Genomic DNA, 19381 nt, shown 5'->3' with positions numbered 1-19381 from the left:
CTCTTATGTTTGGTCTTACATCCAAACACAGAGAACCAGGATTGCTTACAAGATATTGTTGATGTTAAACACACATTTATACCCAAACATTATGTAAAAGTGCATTTTATACTATATAAATACTATGTATTTTAATAGGTGTCCTTTAAGAAAGAGAGTCTATAAAGGCTAAAACTTTTGTCATCATTTTACCTACTGTTTTTCAAAACAATATTTACAAAAAAATATCAAAGCCAGTGATATCAATACAGATACTTGAATAAAATAGGCAATAATTTAACATTATATTCTAATTTAAATCACTAGCAGTCTTTATTAAAACCTATGCTTTATTTTTTGAGGATCAATATGCATTTGTATAAAAATATATGGTTATCCAAGTGACACACAGTACCTTCACATTTAATCAGTTCATGCATTCCTTGGGAATCAAACCGATGACCTTGGTAGACCTTGTTAGTGCCTTGCTCTACTGTTTAAGCTACAATCATATTATTTTCTTTCTTCAGTGGAACACAAAATATTTTTTTGAATGTCCAATATTTTCCATACATGAAAATTCATGGTGATTTATACTGGCAATCTCCAGAAATGACACAAAGCACCATTAAGTGACTTCTTTAATCTCTATAATGTACACTACCAGTCAAAAGTATTTGAACAGTAAGATTTTTCATTTTTGTTTTAAGAAGTCTCTCGGCTCACCAAGCCTGTATTTATTTGATCCAAAGTACAGCAAAAACAGTAACATTTTGAAATATTTTTACTATTTTAAATAACTGTTTTTTATTTGAATATATTTAAAAATATATATTTTATTCCTGTGATTTCAAAGCTGAATGTTTAGCATCATCACTCCAGTCACATGATTCTTCGGAAATCATTCTAATATTCTGATTTGCTGCTCAAGAAATATTAAAACATTACTATTATTATGTTGAAAACAGCTGAGTAGATTTGTTTCAGGTTTCTTTGACGAATAGAAAGTTCAGAAGAGCAGCTGAAATAGAAATCTTTTGTAACACTTCTGATTAATTTAAAGTATCTTTGCCAAATAAAAGGCTCCAAGAATTTGAATGGTATAGTGTATAATGTTATAAAAGCTTTTTATTTCATATTAATGCTGATCTGTGGATCTTTCTATTCATTAAAGAAAAGTGTACTCAAGAAATATTGATAGTAATAATAGCAAAAATCAGCATATTAAAATGATTTTAAAAAAGGTGATGCTGACAATTTTGGACTGTTCCTCACACAAAGCTATTGCATGGCTTCAGACGACTTAAAAATAGTCATATGTCTTACTTTTATCTTTGTTTAACTTGTATATCTGTAATAAATAGCTTTTGTTGCATGACAATGAGCAGCTTAGACATTCAGCAGAAATAAAATTTATGTGGTTTTGGAATATGAAAGTGAATAAATGAAGTCAGAATTTTCATTTTTTAAGAACTAACCCTGTAACACATGAAATTAGGTAAACTGCCAGTATAGGATAAGAATTTAACAGCCATGTTGCTTGTGAACTTGCAACCCCAAAGATGGAATAAAACTGTCCAAACCGAATCATCACCTGCTGAATGTGCTACTTGCCTCCTGTGGTGCAGCAAAGGAAGTTGATTCTCACACGCACACACACACACACACACACACACACACACACACACACACACACACACACACACACACACACACACACACACACATGTTGGGTTTACATGTTTTATGGGGACATTCCATAGGCGTAATGGTTTTTATACTGTACAAACCGTACTTTCTATCGCCCTACACCTACCCTACACCTAAACCTAGCCCTCACAGGAGATTGTGCACACTTTTACTTCATCAAAAAAACTCATTGTGCATGATTTATAAGCCTGTTTCCTCATGGGGACCTGAGAAATGTCCCCACAAGGTCAAAATCTACTGGTATTCCTATCCTTGTGGGGACATTTGGTCCCCACAACGTGATGAATACCAGGTACACACACACACACACACACACACACACACACACACACACACACACACACACACCTGTCTGGGTCAGTGTTCCACATGCCCAGCATACAGAAATACACACACTAGGGAGTCATTACGCAGGGTCAGGGTTGTTAATTACTGCTAATCTAAGTAAGCTAAGGACCAACTGCATATGCACTGTAGCCAAGACATCTCCAATCAGACACTAAAGTAGTACACTTCCAAATACAACGGCTAGTGACTAAATATAAAACAGTTAGCTCTCTGTTGACCTGAATGTTGTGCTTGTCGTGGTAAGTGGCAAATTGAATTAGAAAATGCACTGGCTCTCTTATGTAGAGGGACTCATCATACTTGGGGACAGAAGAAGCTGTGTTCAAGGGTCTGCCAATGCCTTGGCTGGTTTAAAATGAATAAAAATGTCATATTAATCAAATGGTATGCTAGGGCTTAGGGCCAAAGCAGGGTCTGCGTACTGTCCTCGTTTCATTGCCATCTGCCTACTAGAAAGAGCAGAAACCAGATTATCTGATGAACGCACCAGCCACAATCAAAGACACTTTCATATCCCTGTGTGCATTTCAACACGATGCTGATCTTTGGTGTTGTTTTGTATCTCTGTGTCTGACATTCTACATGTATTTTAGTATTTACCTCAGCTTGTGGAAATGCTGCTTGTGATGAGTTCTGTCAGTATATTATAAAGATACAAAACAGATTTTAGTGCTTTAGTAGCTTGGTATAATAACATTAGTTAATGCAAGTAAAAAAAATAAATTAAAAACGATTTTGCTGCCATATATTTCATGTTAAAGATCTGGCAACCGCAGCTGCTGTTTTTTGTAGCTCTTTGGCCTATAGGCAAATACACTGTGCATAATTATTAGGCACGCTGATGTTCTGGTCATTTTTTTTTTCTAAGCACATTTTACCAATTCCAAACCACATCAATCTTAATAAATACTATTAATTCTGTGTTCATTTAGTGATATATAATTGTCCATGAAGTCTGGAACTTCTTTTATTCAGGTGTTATATAAAAAAACAGATCTAACTCAGACTGAAAGGTCAAAAATTATTAAATGCCCATGAGAATGATACAATACTAATGCAATACTAGAATTTGCAGAGTTGAGGCATGGCAATTTGACAGCGAAATGCTTATTAGGTCAGCACGGTCCGGGGGAAAAAAACAGGTGGAGAAGAAGAAAAACATGGCAACTGCAAAAGGGCAAAGAATTAGGTGTAAAAACCATCAAGAACCATTTAGTCTCCAGTGCCACCATTTTCCAGAATTGCAACCTACCTGGAGTCTTCAGAAGTGCAATGTGTCAGGTTCTCAAAGAGTTTGCATGAGAAAAAAATCCTAAAAAAATGACCCTCACTTAATAAGAATAACATGCTGAAGTGTTGTCAGATACATGAAGACTGTTTTTATAGGCTTTATAGACAGATAAATTGAGATTGACTCTTGAAGGACCAGCATCACATCCTCCTGTACCACTTTTTCAAGAATTTTGGGTCCTATCCCCAGTTAACGTGTCTTTTCTTGTCCACCAGTTTTTTTCTGACCATGCAATGGTCATGCCATAACTTTGCAAATTCTAGTATTGCATAATTCTCATGGGCATTTAATAATTTTTGACTTTTCAGTCTGAGTTAAACATTTTTAAGCTCATTTTATCTGTAAAATAAAATGTGCCATTAAGCACACCTGAATAGTTTTTCACCTCCAGCCTTCGTGGACAATTATATATCATTTATAAATGATTAAATACGAAATTACAGTAGTTATTCAGATCGTTGTGATTTGGAATTGGTAAAATGTGCTTGAAAAAATACATTTTACCAGAATATTTACGTTTGTGCATAATAATAATTATGCACACAGTGTAGGCTGCAGATGTAGTGCCTTTGATAACATGGCACTTTCTGAGCCTCAGTCAAAGTTCAAATCTCCATTTCCCATTTCCTGTCGTTCTGCGTTTACATTTTAATACATACTGTAGATGTGCAGAATGAGGATCTGTATACAAAGCATGATGCAGGACACATAATCCTCTCATATGTTAAAAAAAAAGCCTGCTTTAAGACATGTTTTCAATTTTCATGTTGGGTGCTACTGATGTCGTGCGTAATGATCGCATCTATATGGAAAAAAATCAATCAAACTTTTAGAGGATTAAGGAATATCTTTTTTTTTAGCTCAGCCACATATCATATGGTGGCAGATTGATAAATTCTATGAGATTATATTCTCCCCTAAAAAAAAATTAAATACATTGTCCTTATGGCACGTGGTGGTCTTCTGAAATGAGAAGACAAAATTCCCTCTTTGTATTTGTTGTTTTTAGTCCAATGTAAAACCATGTTCCAGATATTTTTGATGGTTTTCAGGTTAAATGCATTTTTCCCTTTCTTTTAGGACCATCGCGATTCGTTGATTCTAATCCACTTTTGGATTTTCAAAAATCAGACTTCATTTTGCCAGCGCATCTTCCATGAAACGCATTATTAGACTGTTTTCCAAGACTGCATAATTAAGCATAATTGTGAAGTTACATCAGATTTGTGAGGTAAATCATTTATAAACCTAGGCAAACTCAGGAGAAGTGTTAATCGTGATTTCAAAATAAAAGTGTAAACCCTCACTCTGAGTTTACACGTTTTGATGTCCACATAATGATTAAATTACTGTGGCTATAACAAGATATGGCCAAATATATTTGACTTAAATGTTGTTTAGTCAATATTAAACATGGATTAGATCGCCAGTAACGTATAAAAACAATCATCAGGGCGTTGGCGCCCTCTGCAGGCCTGTTGTAACGCTTAATGTACATTTTTACTACCACAAAAAAAGCCTAATTGTAATTATAGGGCCTTACTAAATCCATTTTAATTTTTCTATACTCTGTTTTAATGATTAAATTATATATATATATATATATATATATATATATATATATATATATTTAAATTAAAAAGCCTGTCTAATTAATTGAGTTTTACAGTTAAATTTTTACCAAATTTTTTTTATTACTTTTCTGGATTCCATTTTAATGGTTCCAATAAAACGTAATAATTAAAAACATCTGCAATTAATTGAATTTATTAAAATAAAATGTTGTTAAGAAAAATAGATTTTTTGTGTGTGTGTGTCTGGGAAATAAGTCGTTTAGATTAATAGATTAATCAGTAAATTAGTTGATAGATTAATCAATATAAAAAAGTCGTTAATGGCAGCCTTACTTTTTTTTAACTCTTTAGTTTAGTTCTCACTATTAACTAGTTGCTTATTAGCATGCATATTACTAGCATATTCGCTGTTTAGTACTTATAAAGCACATATTAATGCTTTATTCTGCATGACCATATATTAGATCACTTAACTCTACCCAATACCTAAACTTAACAACTACCGTACTAACTATTAAGGGAAAAGTTGTATTTAATAGTGAGAATTGGTCCACAAACTAAAGTGTGACCTAATATTTTTGCAAGCTTATAACTTCAGACAAGGAGCATTAAAGTCTCATCAGACTCAGAGTCTTTTAATGCATAAATAAACATTTTTAGGCTTAACAATATCTACAGTAATTAATTTAATTATTGTTTATTACCACAAACTGTTGCTTGACCCCTGCAGTGATTTATTAATAGCTTGATCACCAGTAGTCATCAGACAACACTGCAAGTGTAATTAGTGACAGTAGGTGCAGCTTTAATTTACTTATTAACAGATGTATTATTTATTTTTTAATATAATCAAGTTAATGTTGAGTCATATGTGACCAGTAATGTAATAATTAGTGATTTATACATCGTTAGACATGATTTATCACAATATGTAGTACTGTTTTGTGTTATTTTTGTACTGTTGATTGCTTTCAAAATTAGTAATAAAATTGTTCTATACACTAGAGAGTAACCTTTAATTGCTGTTACATTTGAATTCCATATGAATTAAATAAGAATTTCACAAAACCAAGGTAAAGATCATGTCCAGGCCATCGTTAACCAAAAAAACAAAAGTCATGTTTAGCTTATAAAAAATTAACTTCAGGACCAATGCGTTTGCGCTGTGATAAGCCAAGCACAAAAACAACTAATTTTCTTGAGAGTAAAGTAAAAAGGTTTAAACTAAACACTATTTGCTAATACTGTGAACATTTATGTAGATATAAATAAAATCATTGTTATAACATTTTGCAGTACAGTCAAAATGATGCTGTATGTAGTAATGAGAATGTTGAAAACTGCGAACAAAATGGAAAATACTCAAAAGTAAAAAAAATCTGCTCTATACTAGGGATGCACTGAAATTAAAATTCTTGGCCGAAGCCGAAGCCAAAGCCAAAGCCAAACAAAACTACACACTCGGCCGAAGGCCAATTACCGAACACGTTTTTTCGTGTTTTTCCCCCATGTATTTTGCCAGATTTGTATAAATTAAATTGCCAATATTTGCTTTTTACAGTTTTATCTTGCTTTTCAAAGAAAAAAATCAATTACAAAACAACAATTTAAAAATATTTTATAACACTGAACATGTTTAAAATTCTAGTAGACATTATAGCCTACCAACAAAGCACAATTTAACTTCAAATTAGTAAGTTAGTAAAATAATATTCTTTGGCCATTTTTAAGACCCCCTTCTTGAATCAGGCATGTGCTTTTAATGTACAAATAAACACAGCCTTGCTGAGCAAAGGAGAATGTTATAATAAATGTATTAATAGAGCCGTTGTAATGATTGTTATCTTTATTTTTGTGTTAATATTTTATTTTATTTTACAGAACAACAGTAAAATTACAAAACTAACATTTATGAATGTTGACTTTTATTTTGACCTCTGCAAGAAGACCTCAGTACTACTTTTTGCTGACAGCAGCAGATTTATGAATGATTCTCATCAGGCAGATTTCCCTCATGCTTTGGACTTCTGTAGTTTATTTACTAATGGTTTAAGGCCATTTCGCGATTTCAGTCATCATACAGTAACCAGCAACATCTATCCCTTTCTCTTCTCATGGAAGACATGCGATGCTGTTCTAAACAGTCTCTCGCTGTCGGTGCTTGTAATGATTTTTGCGTAGTTCTCTGACAGTTTTAAATGCATCCCCATTGCCAACATGCTTGCTGCATTAGTGCACGCATCTATTTGAGTGTCACGTCATTGTTCAGTATAATTTATTCGGCTGAACACCGAAAGAGTTTTTTTTGCTATTTCGGTTGCCAAACATTCAGTGCATCCCTACTTTTTACTGTATGCCGGTGTTTTGCTTTGTCCCACCTGAGAAATATAACAATCATGCGACCTGAATGGGGTAAAGGCCCAGGCGAAGAGCCTTTATCTGGACTTTCCCATTTCCAGGCAGGATTAGGGTAATGCTCTTGTCAAACAGAGGTGCTTCACAGAAAGCTCCAGATGGTCTGGAAGTCCTGCTGGCCGCCTGTAGCAGAAACACATGCAGGGTCAGACAGCAAGGGGCTTAACACACATGTACATACACTATTAACATACATGAGCGCCTGCTTGTGCACACCCAGTAGTCAGTACACTACACTGCTAGAGAAAGAAAACAAGTGTGGATTTTTAGACACTGTAGATTGATCGAATTCAGTTAAATAGAGTGAAGTAATTAGAGTCAACACTAAAACATTTGTTTTAGTAATAGTTGTTCATAAGTCCCTTGTTTGCCTGAACAGTTTAACTGTCCGCTGTTCTTCAGAAAAATCCTTCAGGTCCCACAAAGTTTTTGGTTTTTCAGCATTTTTGTGTATTTGAACCCTTTCCAACAATGACTGTATGATTTTGAGATCCATCTTTTCACACTGAGGACAACTGAGGGACTGTAGTGACTTAGCTCAAATTTATAATGATTAATATAATGAATCGAATCGAAAGATTCGAAACTTGATTAAATTGATTTAGAATAATAGATTACGCTTCTTAACCATTCGTCCAGCGAAGTGGTTAATTAATTCAGTATACTGTATCAACTCAACAAGGTTTATATTATGCTCCTGGCCAAGATCACAAATAAACCAAAATATTACCTTAGGAAATTTTTAAAGCTGAGGCAGCTTGGATCTAAATACAGATAGAACTTTGGTGAAAATAAAGTCAAGACACTTCTTTTAATGAAACAATGATTTATTGAACTACTCTAAGACACAAAACTAATCTACTAAGACACAAACACACACACACACACACATTCGCACTTACACTCATACAGTGGGAAATTACTGAATTGAAGAGAACCCCAAAGTTCTTGTATTTCCTAACTAGTTCTTAGATCGCAACCTTAGAAAACCACAAAAGCAGAGATTTGACTTAACAATCTAGCACCAGGTTCAGCCAGAAAAGGGAGACCTTGTTTACTTGCGTTTGTGCCAGGAACGGGGGTTTCCTTTCGTGGGCTCGTCTTAGCAAAGATTCTGGTTGGTTGCTGGCTGGTCTTTGGATGTCGTCTTTGGGGATCTTTCGGAGCTGAGGATTTGGTTGCTGGAGCCGGTCTTCGGGTGCCTGGTTACGCGGTTTGACGCGCTCGGAGCTCTTCTGCGTCGGAGTTATGAGACTTTGAAGAGTTTGGCAGTCGCGAAGTTTTCAGTTTGTTCTGGGTTTTGATGGCACAATCGCGTGCTTGGTCGAGCGGGCGAGCGCAGGTGAAAAGCACTCAAACCACAGCAGGCGGAAGACCAAAAGCGACGACGAAAGGCAATGGCACAAGCCAATAGCAAAAAGCAACAAACTATGGGCAGAGCTGGAGGAGTAAATAAATGGACTACACTAGGCAGGCTGCATTTTTTGGGCCCCCCTCCATCGATGTTATTTATGAATTGAAATCTGAAACTTACCAAAGTTACTAATAAAAGTGAATTCACATTTTACATAGCCTAGTCTTTGGTTACAAATTGGTTGTTTGTATGCCAAAATAAGTCATGTGTTGTATATTAAACAGTCTATCAGACTTTGATATTCATTATTTATACGTCATTACACGGCTCTATTAAATGCTATTAAATTATCCTCATCTTATCCATTGGGAGTGTCATTGTTAAGGCAGTAGTACCAGTAAATAACCAATAGGTATCAGTAAACTATGTAAACAGCAGTGATGCGCGGGTTGATCCAAAATGAGCGGGTGCCCGCGGTTACGAGTCATCCAAAAATATTTTTAATGATTTTCGGGTCGCGGTCGGTCGGGTCGTTTGAAATAAAGATGCCAATTAAACCTTTGTAATTTATATAGTAGCTACTAGACACAATTTTCTATGAAATACATAGACCTACACTTTATTGGCTGAATAATATTTACCTTTTGAATGTTGAGCTTTATTAACTGTTGAATAAATGCTGACGCGGGACAAAATGCCCGATTTCCCAACACATTGAACTGAGCAATGCCACTGTATCATTTTAATAGGCTACTTTTAAATGCATATAGCTCAGTAATGTCAGTTTTATGTATTTTCTGAGAGGGGGTGGGATTTTTGTTGGGAAAGTCGGGGGAGAGACGCACACTTCGATTAGACTGGACAAACACATGCAGCATCTTAATTGTTAAGAAAATGGTATTCCTAATAAATGTCCAATGCTTCTCTTTCTTTTTGGAATTATTAGACACATTTCACTATGTCTTTTCAAATGGTCTGTTTAATTTCCTTAATTATAAAATTTCTAGCACTATTTGTAAACGTTTATTCAAGCAATAATATATAAATTATTGAACATGCTTGTTTAAAACCAGGGATTAAAAACGAATTTCAAGTAAAAAAAAAAAAAAAAGAAATTCTTTATATTTCCAGAGAGTGAAATGAACAAAAATAAACATTACTTAACAAATTCAAGGCACTATAATTTCCTTATTCATTTGATACAACTATTATAGCTATACAATTCATATATATAAAATAGGCCTAATATTATTTTGTCATATTCGTGATTCCTGAATTTATATAAGAAAGCTTCGTTTTGAAGTGCATTCTGTCATGTTGAGAAGGAGGAGATCTGGGTCCAAATGCAGGGAAGGGAATTTAATTAAACAATAAACAAACAAACAAACAAACAAAAGGCCAACACGGCACAACACGACTAGAATACAAGATCAAATAAACAAAACAGGAAACACGGTCTAGGAGGATGCAGGTGTGAGTGTAATCAGTGCTAATGACAAGACAGGAGTGAACAATCAGGGAAGTGCAGTGCAAGGGGAACAGCGATCTCAGGGGAAACCCCACAGCCCAGATCATGACACATTCGTTATGTTTGTATAAGAAAATTCGTAAACCTAGCCTATTAAGTTGATTGAAGTTGATTAAGTTGATTAAGTTGAATATTCTTGATCATTTTTAGAAGAATTTAAAAGTTAAGAAAAAAGGAATTAGCTTGTAGTCTATATATATTTAGGGCTATAGGCTAATCTTTTTCTTAACTTTTATTACACTGTAGATCGAAATAAAATAATTCTTGATCATATTTAACATTGGAGAATCACTGACATAATTTATTTTGAAAACGAAACTACTTAAATCTGAAAGACAAAATAAATCACAACAAGAAAAATCTGTATTTTTCTTGTAATCAAGAACATTTCTTTTGACAAAATTACCTAATTAATGCCGAATGATGTTTGACAGTGAACGCATCTCCACCGCATATAATCACTGGTGTCACTCGCAAATATTAAACATGCGGGTCAGGAAGCGGGTCGGGTACAAAATTTTCTTTTTTTTTTTTTTTGCGGTCCGACTTGCAGGCGGGTTAGTTGAAAACGTCGGTCGGGTTTGGGTTGTTTATACATTGACCCGCGCATCACTGGTAAACAGAGCAAATAAGTTTATCTTATTTGCTCTGTTTACATTTAATCAACACATTTAATTAAGATTTTCTGCAAAGTGCAATAGCTACACCATTTATAAATGTTGTAATTGAGATTTTCTCACTTCTGGCTGGCTGCTGTTCTTCCATCAGTTTGTCCTTCTGTGACGGCGCTGATGTTGACGGCGCCACAGCGTCGTCCGCCGCATTTCCCGCCGCATCTTCCACCGCGTCTTCGGGCATGTCTCCGGGCCTGGCTCGGCCTCTGGCTCTGCTGACTCGAGCAGGTTCACAACCGTCGGACGGCTGCCCGACAGAAACTTCTGTAAAGCCCCCCGCTGTCTGTTCTTTTGTCCCTCTTCATTTTTTTTTTCACATTTTGCACCCTAAAGCATCTTGAATGTTAGCCTACTCAAAAAACACCTGCCTGCTAGCTTTATTGTCCCACCTCTCACCGCCGCTGACGTCCCCTCGGACTTAACTCGCTGGCGCCTCTATATATACAGTCATGGGCTGGTGTTAATGTAACATAATGTAACAGTCTATGGTTAAGATAAACATCGTCACTATTTTTAGTTAATTAATAAATATTGAAATAAATCGTAGATAGGACATTTGTACATTTTATTTTATTTTTCATTTCTTTTTTTTCTTTTTTTTGTCCCTCTGTCTGGGCCCCATCCCACCAATCGGGCCCTAGGCACGTGCCTAGTTTGCCTTTGTGTTAATCCGGCTCTGGTCATGGGTTTTTTAAGCAGGCCGCCTCAGTACGTCCCATGGTGCTATGATCCAATCGAATATTGCTGCGGGGCGGAGCCACGCCCCCTGGGCTGTACCTTCTGGTGCGTAACTTAAGATAATAAAATTTCTGCACGTTTCGCTATTAACCTCAATAAACTGTTGCAATGCATAAAATATACACAATATCAACTTCTCATTCATTTTGCTGTGTAGCATTCGTCAAGACCATTCACTACATATCAAACAAGGGTATATTGCTTGCCTGCTAATACATTTGATAACTTCCTTTCCTAAAGGCATATAATGCATAGATTAAACTCCAACGATCACATAAAACACATCGAGCATATAAAAGAAAACATGAAAACATACTATACTGTTGCTCTAATAGCAATACTAATAAGTTGATTTTCTCTTTGAAGATTGTCTTTGCATGCTCTCAATTGAGAGACGGGGTGCGTTTGGAATGTCAGCGGAACAGGATGTCTGAAAGGTCACGAGAGTCACGCTGGATGGATCCTGTGCCCTATAGGCTTGTGTAAATCTGTCCCCATTTGTGATTTTAGTTGAAATTTATGTCAGGAGAAGATTGGACGTTTGTTTCTTCTCTCCTGGTAATTGCCTTAAGTTTTAGCAGTTTGATCCCCCGAGACATAAGGCGCAGATCTCGACAAAAGCGGTCCAGACAAATTGGCGTCTGGTGATCGTCATGTGATGGTCATGGATCAATTTTATGGCTGGGAAAGAGAATCTTCTCGATTCTCTGGAATGTGGTAATTTCTGCAGTTTGTTTGGTGCTCTGTTCGACCGAGATCCTACAGGGACTCATATACAACTATTACAGAAGGTTCAAATGCTCACAATGCATTAAAAGCCGGGGGTGAAAACTTTTGAACAGAATGAAGACGTGTACATTTTTCTTATTTTGCCTAATTTTCAAATTCAAAAAGTTTGAATATGGCTTATTGCATTGTGTTTCCTTCTGGAGCTTCAGTGAGCGTTTGAACCTTCTGTAATAGTTGCATATGTGTCCCTCAGTTGTCCTCAGTGAAAAGATGGATCTCAAAATCATGCATTCAAATCTGCGTGATGAGAATTATTCATAAATCTGCCGCTGTCAGCAAAAAGTAGTGCTGAGGTCTTCTTGCAGGTTTCCACCAAAATAAAAGTCAACATTCATAAATATTAGTATTGTAGTTTTACTGTTGTTCTGTAAAATAAAATAAAAAAGTGAACATAAAAAATAATTATAATCATTACAACAGCTCTATTAATACATTTATTATAACATTCTCCTTTGCTCAGAAAGGCTGCATTTATTTGTACATTAAAAACACGTCTGATTCAAGAAGTTGGTAGGCTATAATGTCTACTAGAATGTTAAACATGTTCAGTGTTAAAAAAAAAAATTTAAATTGTTGTTTTGTAATAGATTTTTTTCTTTGAAAAGCAAGATAAAACTGTAAAAAGCAAATATTGGCTATTTAATTTATGCAATGGTGAAATTGGCAAAATACATGAAAAAAAAAAAAAAAAACGTGTTCAGTAATCAGCCTTCCTTCAGCCCAGTGTGTAATTTTGTTCAGCTTCGGCCAAAAATTTCGGTGCATCCCTAGAATAGAGCAGATTTTTAATTTTTTTTTACTCTTGAGTATTTTTCCATTTTGTTCACAGTTTTCAACATTTTCATTACTACATACAGCATCATTTTGACTGTATTACAAAATATTATAACAATGATTGTATTTATAGCTGCATAAACTAAATATTCACGGTATTAGCAAATTTTATATCACATTTTACTTTACTCTCACAAAAATTTGTTGCTTATCACAGTGCAAAAGCATTAAAAAGATAATGTTTTATAAGCTAAAGATGATTTATTGATATTTTTTGGTGAACGATGGCCTGGACATGTTCTTAACCTTGGTTTTGTGAAATTCTTATGTAAGAATTCAAATGTAACAGCAATTAAAGATTACTTTCTAGTGTACAGAACAATTTTATTACTTAATTTGAAAGGAAGTACTAATTTTGAAAATCCAACAATGACTGTATCAAAATCATACAGTCATTGTTTGAAAGAGTTCAAATATTCAAAAATGCTGAAAAACCAAAGAATTTGTGGGACCTGAAGGATTTTTCTGAAGAACAGTGGGCAGTTTAACTGTTTAGGACCAACAAGGAACTCATGAACACTCATGATCACTAAACAAAAAAACAACTGTGGATCATTTAGGTAACAACACAGTATTAAGGATCAAGTGTGTGTAAACTTTTGAACAGGGTCATTTTTATAAATTCAGCTGTTATTTTCTCTTGTGGACTATATGTAAGTGTCTTCTATGTGAAATATCTTATTCAGGTCAGTACTAAATAAAAATTAACATGCATTTGTGTGATCCCTCTTATTTTGGTAAAATAATTACTGTTGACCTCAACTGTATATTTCTCATTTGACCGCAAAGATTTAATTCCTAACAAGCTCTTTTCTTTGTCTCTGTATGCAGTAGGAATCATTCTGGCTTTTGTGTCTTACATTTTTTGTTTGTTGCACAATGCAATGTTCAGCTTCCCAAATCTTCTAAACAATGGAGAACTGCATATTTAAAATAATGCATTCAGATTTTGTTTAATTGCTCTTTCATCAATGGGTAAAATGATACTGAGAATAGAGTTATTATAATATAATTATTATGATTATTATGAGAAGTGAATGGAATGGGATCCTTAAGGAATTCTTCATCTATTCCCTTTGTCTTGTTTAAATTAGCTGCAAGCTTTTAGTGACATCTGCCAAATTTCATTGCTAGTCAGTTCATGTGATGTCTGGGATGCGAGTGTCTATGGTTGCAAGTTCTACTTTTACTAGCATAGTTTCCAATGTGTTTCCTGAATCTATAGCTCCAATGAACATTCGCAAACAGTAAGGATATTGTGCATTTAGGCAAAATAAGCAAGCTGACAAGCAGTATAAATTTCATTCTACATCTTTTAATTTGTTAAGAGAATCGACACAGTTTTTGAAGTATGCACATGTCCTGAAGTGCCTACAGTACCTGAAGTGGCTATAATAGACTCTGTGAAGATAAACTCACATTGGTAAAGCCTAATTTCTTTTTGTTCTGTTCTGAATTGCCATCATTTGACTGGTATTGTAAGGATTAAATGCACTGACGATACATCTGAGGTCAACACACAGAGCAAATATCTCTGTCTTAGTCTTACATAACTCTCACAGCTGAGCGAAAGGTTTTTCAAGGTAGCAAAAAATCGGTTCTTTTTTTTAAATAAGAGATGTTTGTTTTTTATGTATTTATTGTTTGTTTGTTTACATCAGTATCCTATAAGATATATACAGCTGAGGTCAAATATTTACATACACCTTGCAGAATCTGCAAAATGTTAATTATTCTACCAAAATAAGAGGTATCATAAAATGCACTTTATTTTTTTTTTAGTACTGACCTGAATAAGATATTTCACATGAAAGACATTTACACATAGTTCACAAAATAAAATAATAGTTGAAATTATAAAAATTACCCTGTTCAAAAGCTTACAAACACTTGATTCTTTATACTGTGTTGTTACCTGAATGATTCACAGCTGTTTTTTTGTTTGTTTGTTTGTTTGTTTGTTTGTTTTGTTTAGTGATAGTTGTTCATGAGTCCTTTATTTGTCCTGAACAGTTAAACTGTCTGCTGTACTTCAGAAAAATCCTTCAGGTCCCAAAAATTCAGTGTTTTTTCAGCATTTTTGTGCATTTGAACCCTTTAAAACAATGACTATGATTATGAGATCCATCTTTTCAACTGAGGACAACTGAGGTAATCATATGCAACTATTACAGAAGGTTCAAACACTCACAAATGCTTCAAAATTAAACACAAGAGCTGGGGGAGGGGGGTGAAAACTTTTGAACTAAATGTTTTTTTTTGAAGAAAACATTTTTCTTGTTTTGTATTAATATTACATATTTTTTTATTTAGTACTGCCCTTCAGAAGCTACAGAAGATACTTACGTGTTTCCCAGAAGACAAAATAAGTGACATTCACCCTGTTCTTCAAATTTAAAAAGTTTTCACCCTCTTAATGCATTGTGTTTCCTTGTGGAGCATCAGTGAGCATTTGAAACAAGGGATTCATGAACAACTGTCAGTTAACAACAACAAAAAAAAAACAACAACAGCTGTGGATCATTCAGGTAACAAAACAGTATTACGAATCAAAAACTTATGAACAGGGTCATTTTTATAAATCCAACTATTATTTTCTCTTGTTGACTTTATGTAAGCATCTTTTATGTGAAATATCTCATTCAGGTCAGTACTAAACAAAAAAATAACATGCATTTTGTATGACCCTTTTTATTTTGGTAAATTAACTAACATATTACATTTGGCAATGTTTTTAGTGTGAATATATGAACTCTGTAGATATTGAACAACGACACTAAATCGACCGATTCAAAAAATTTTATTTTTATAGTTTTGGTCTTTGATTCATTTTATTTTATTTTATTTCCAGCCTTTCTACATGCAACTGATTTATGAGTTGTTTTATATATTTTAAAAAAATGTGTTTCTCTCCTCAGTTTGATGTCTGGTTTGGCAGCACTGGATGCTAAGTGCTCCAGTCGACTGGGCATCATGACCATTTCTTATTATCTGTGGACGACTTTTGTGGCTGTGGTGGTGGGCATCATCATGGTTATCATTATCCACCCGGGTGGAGCTGCCCAGAAGGAGGATTCAGAGGACAGCGGAAAACCCATCATGAGCTCAGCTGATGCTCTACTGGACCTTATTCGGTAAGCCTGTGCTTTTATGTGATCAGTCTGTTTGTTGCTTATGCTAAGATAGTTACTGTGTAGGCTTCAGTTAACCATACAGAGAATTATTCTGTTACTTCCCTCATGTTTTTAGTGATAGATATTAAAGGGTTACAGACACTCACATGCAGAAGCTTTGAACTGTCTGTTAAACCTTGTGAGTAAAGCTCATGATAAGCCAGTTAGTGTTTGCTTGAGTAAATGAGGACGGAGTTTACCCCAGTGATACTGTCACTGTTCCAGTCGGTCAGTGGAACAGTTAGTCAGGAATTTGTCACTCAGTTCATTAATTGATATATTTCATAAACCATGCTTAACTATTTAAGTTAGTTCACATGGAGTCCTTAAAGGTCAGGAGGGGAAAGGCAGCCCCAGATCTTGACATTCTTTCCATCATGCTTTACTACTAAAGTTAGTGAGTTTTTGAGTATTTAGTTAGTTAGACAGTTAGTTAGTTAGTTGGTTAGTTATTTCATATGGAGTCCTTGAAGGTCAAAAGGGGAAGGCAGCCCCAGATCTTGACATTCTTTCCATCATGCTTTACTACTGAAGCTAGTTAGTTAGTTAGTTAGTTAGTTAGTTAGTTAGTTAGTTAGTTAGTTAGTTAGTTAGTTGGTTAGTTTATATTGAGTCCTTAAAGGTCAGGAGGGAAAATACAGCCCCCAGATCTTGACATTCTTTCCATCATGCTTTACTACTAAAGTTGGTGAGTTTTTGAGAATTTAGTTAGTTAGACAGTTAGTTAGTTAGTTGGTTGGTTATTTTATATGGAGTCCTTAAAGGTCAGGAGGGGAAAGGCAGCCTCCGATCTTGACATTCTTTCCATCATGCTTTACTACTGAAGTTAGTCAGTTAGTTAGTTGGTTGGTTAGTTTTTATGGAATCCTTAAAGGTCAGGAGGGGAAAGGCAGCCCCAGATCTTGACATTCTTTCCATCATGCTTTACTAGTGAAGCTAGTTAGTGAGTTAGTTAGTTGGTTAGTTTATAAGGAGTCATTAAAGGTCAGGAGGGGAAATACAGCCCCAGATCTTGACATTCTTTCCATCATGCTTTACTACTAAAGTTAGTGAGTTTTTGAGGATTTAGTTAGTTAGACAGTTAGTTAGTTAGTTGGTTGGTTGGTTATTTCATATGGAGTCCTTGAAGGTCAAAAGGGGAAGGCAGCCCCAGATCTTGACATTCTTTCCATCATGCTTTACTAGTGAAGCTAGTTAGTCATTTAGTTAGTTGGTTAGTTTATATGGAGTCCTTAAAGGTCAGGAGGGGAAGGCAGCCCCAGATCTTCACATTCTTTCCATCATGCTTTACTAGTGAAGCTAGTTAGTCAGTTAGTTGATTAGTTTTTATGGAGTCCTTAAAGGTCAGGAGGGGAAATACAGCCCCAGATCTTGACATTCTTTCCATCATGCTTTACTAGTGAAGCTAGTTAGTCATTTAGTTAGTTGGTTAGTTTATATGGAGTCCTTAAAGGTCAGGAGGGAAAGGCAGCCCCAGATCTTGACATTCTTTCCATCATGCTTTACTAGTGAAGCTAGTTAGTCAGTTAGTTGGTTAGTTTATATGGAGTCCTTAAAGGTCAGGAGGGGAAATACAGCCCCAGATCAAATAAGTTAGTTAGTTAGTTAGTTAGTTAGTTAGTTAGTTAGTTAGTTAGTTAGTTAGTTAGTTAGTTAGTTAGTTAGTTAGTTGGTTATATGGGTGGTTAGCAAGAGGGCAAAGGCAGCCCAAATCTTGACATTCCTGTAAACATGATTCATTGTTGGAATTAGTTAGTTAGTTAGTTAGTTAGTTAGTTAGTTAGTTAGTTAGTTAGTTAGTTAGTTAGTTAGTTAGTTAGTTCATATAGAGACCTGAGGTAGGAAAGACAGTTCCAGATCTTGGCATTCCTTCCACCATGCTTTACTGATTAAGTTAGTTAGTTAGTTAGTTAGTTAGTTAGTTAGTTAGTTAGTTAGTTAGTTGGTTAGTTGCTTGTTTCACATAGAATCCTGGTGACAAAAAGTTGAGAAAATCAGACCCAGATCTTGACATTCATCCCACAATGCTTGACTGCATGGAAATTGATAGTTTGTTGGTTGGTTGGTTGGTTATATGGGGAAAGACAGCCCAGATCTTAACATACCTATCACCATGATTCATTGATGGAATTAGTTAGTTAGTTAGTTAGTTAGTTAGTTAGTTAGTTAGTTAGTTAGTTAGTTAGTTAGTTAGTTAGTTAGTTCATATGGAGTCCTGAGGCAGGAAAGACAGTGCCAAATATTGGCATTCATTCCACCATGCTTTACTGATTTAGGTAGTTAGTTAGTTAATTGGTTGGTGGGTTAGTTTATATGAAGTTGAGGTGAGGAAAGCCAGCCCAAGATACTGGCATTCATTTCACAATACCTGATTGCATGGAAATTGTTAATTGATTGGTTGGTTATTTGGGTGGTCAGCAAGAGGGGAAAGACACCCTATCAACATGATTCACTGTTGAAATTACATAGTTAGTTCATATGGAGTCCTGAGGCAGGAAAGACAGTGCCAAATATTGGTTGGTTATTTGGGTGGTCAGCAAGAGGGGAAAGACACCCTATCAACATGATTCACTGTTGAAATTACATAGTTTGTTCATATGGAGTCCTGAGGTGGGAAATAAAGTCTTGACATTCATTTCACAATGCTTGACTGTTGGAAATTGTTAGTTGGATGGTTGTTTAGCAAAGAGAAAGACATTCCTTGACATTCCTATCAGCATGATTGAATATTGGAATTAGTTAGGTCATATGAAGTCCTGAGGTGGGGAAAGACAGACCCAGATCTTGGCATTCATTGCACAATGCCTGACTGCATGGAAATTAGCAGTTAGTTTCTTGGTTGGTTGGTTATATGGGTGATTGGCAAGAGGGCAAAGACAGCTCAAATCTTGACATTCTTATATCAACATGATTCATTTTTAGAGTTAGCTAGTTAGTCAGTTCATATATAGTCCTGAGGTTGGGAAAGACAGCC

The 19381-nt window shown here is 35.2% G+C and overlaps 1 protein-coding gene across 1 annotated transcript in view; it reads left to right on the top strand.

Annotated features, from left to right (window-relative positions):
• Positions 1–19381, top strand: part of slc1a7a (solute carrier family 1 member 7a) — a 46087-nt gene that overhangs the window by 7657 nt on the left and 19049 nt on the right. Inside the window, exon 3 of the mRNA XM_073848654.1 lies at positions 16153–16368. Within this exon, the coding sequence (XP_073704755.1) occupies positions 16153–16368 (216 nt within the window). The remainder of the gene's footprint in view (positions 1–16152; positions 16369–19381) is intronic.

This window comes from Garra rufa, chromosome 10, assembly GCF_049309525.1.
Source record: "Garra rufa chromosome 10, GarRuf1.0, whole genome shotgun sequence".
Taxonomy (NCBI): domain Eukaryota; kingdom Metazoa; phylum Chordata; class Actinopteri; order Cypriniformes; family Cyprinidae; genus Garra; species Garra rufa.
This window is presented reverse-complemented; position numbering and strand designations above follow the sequence as displayed.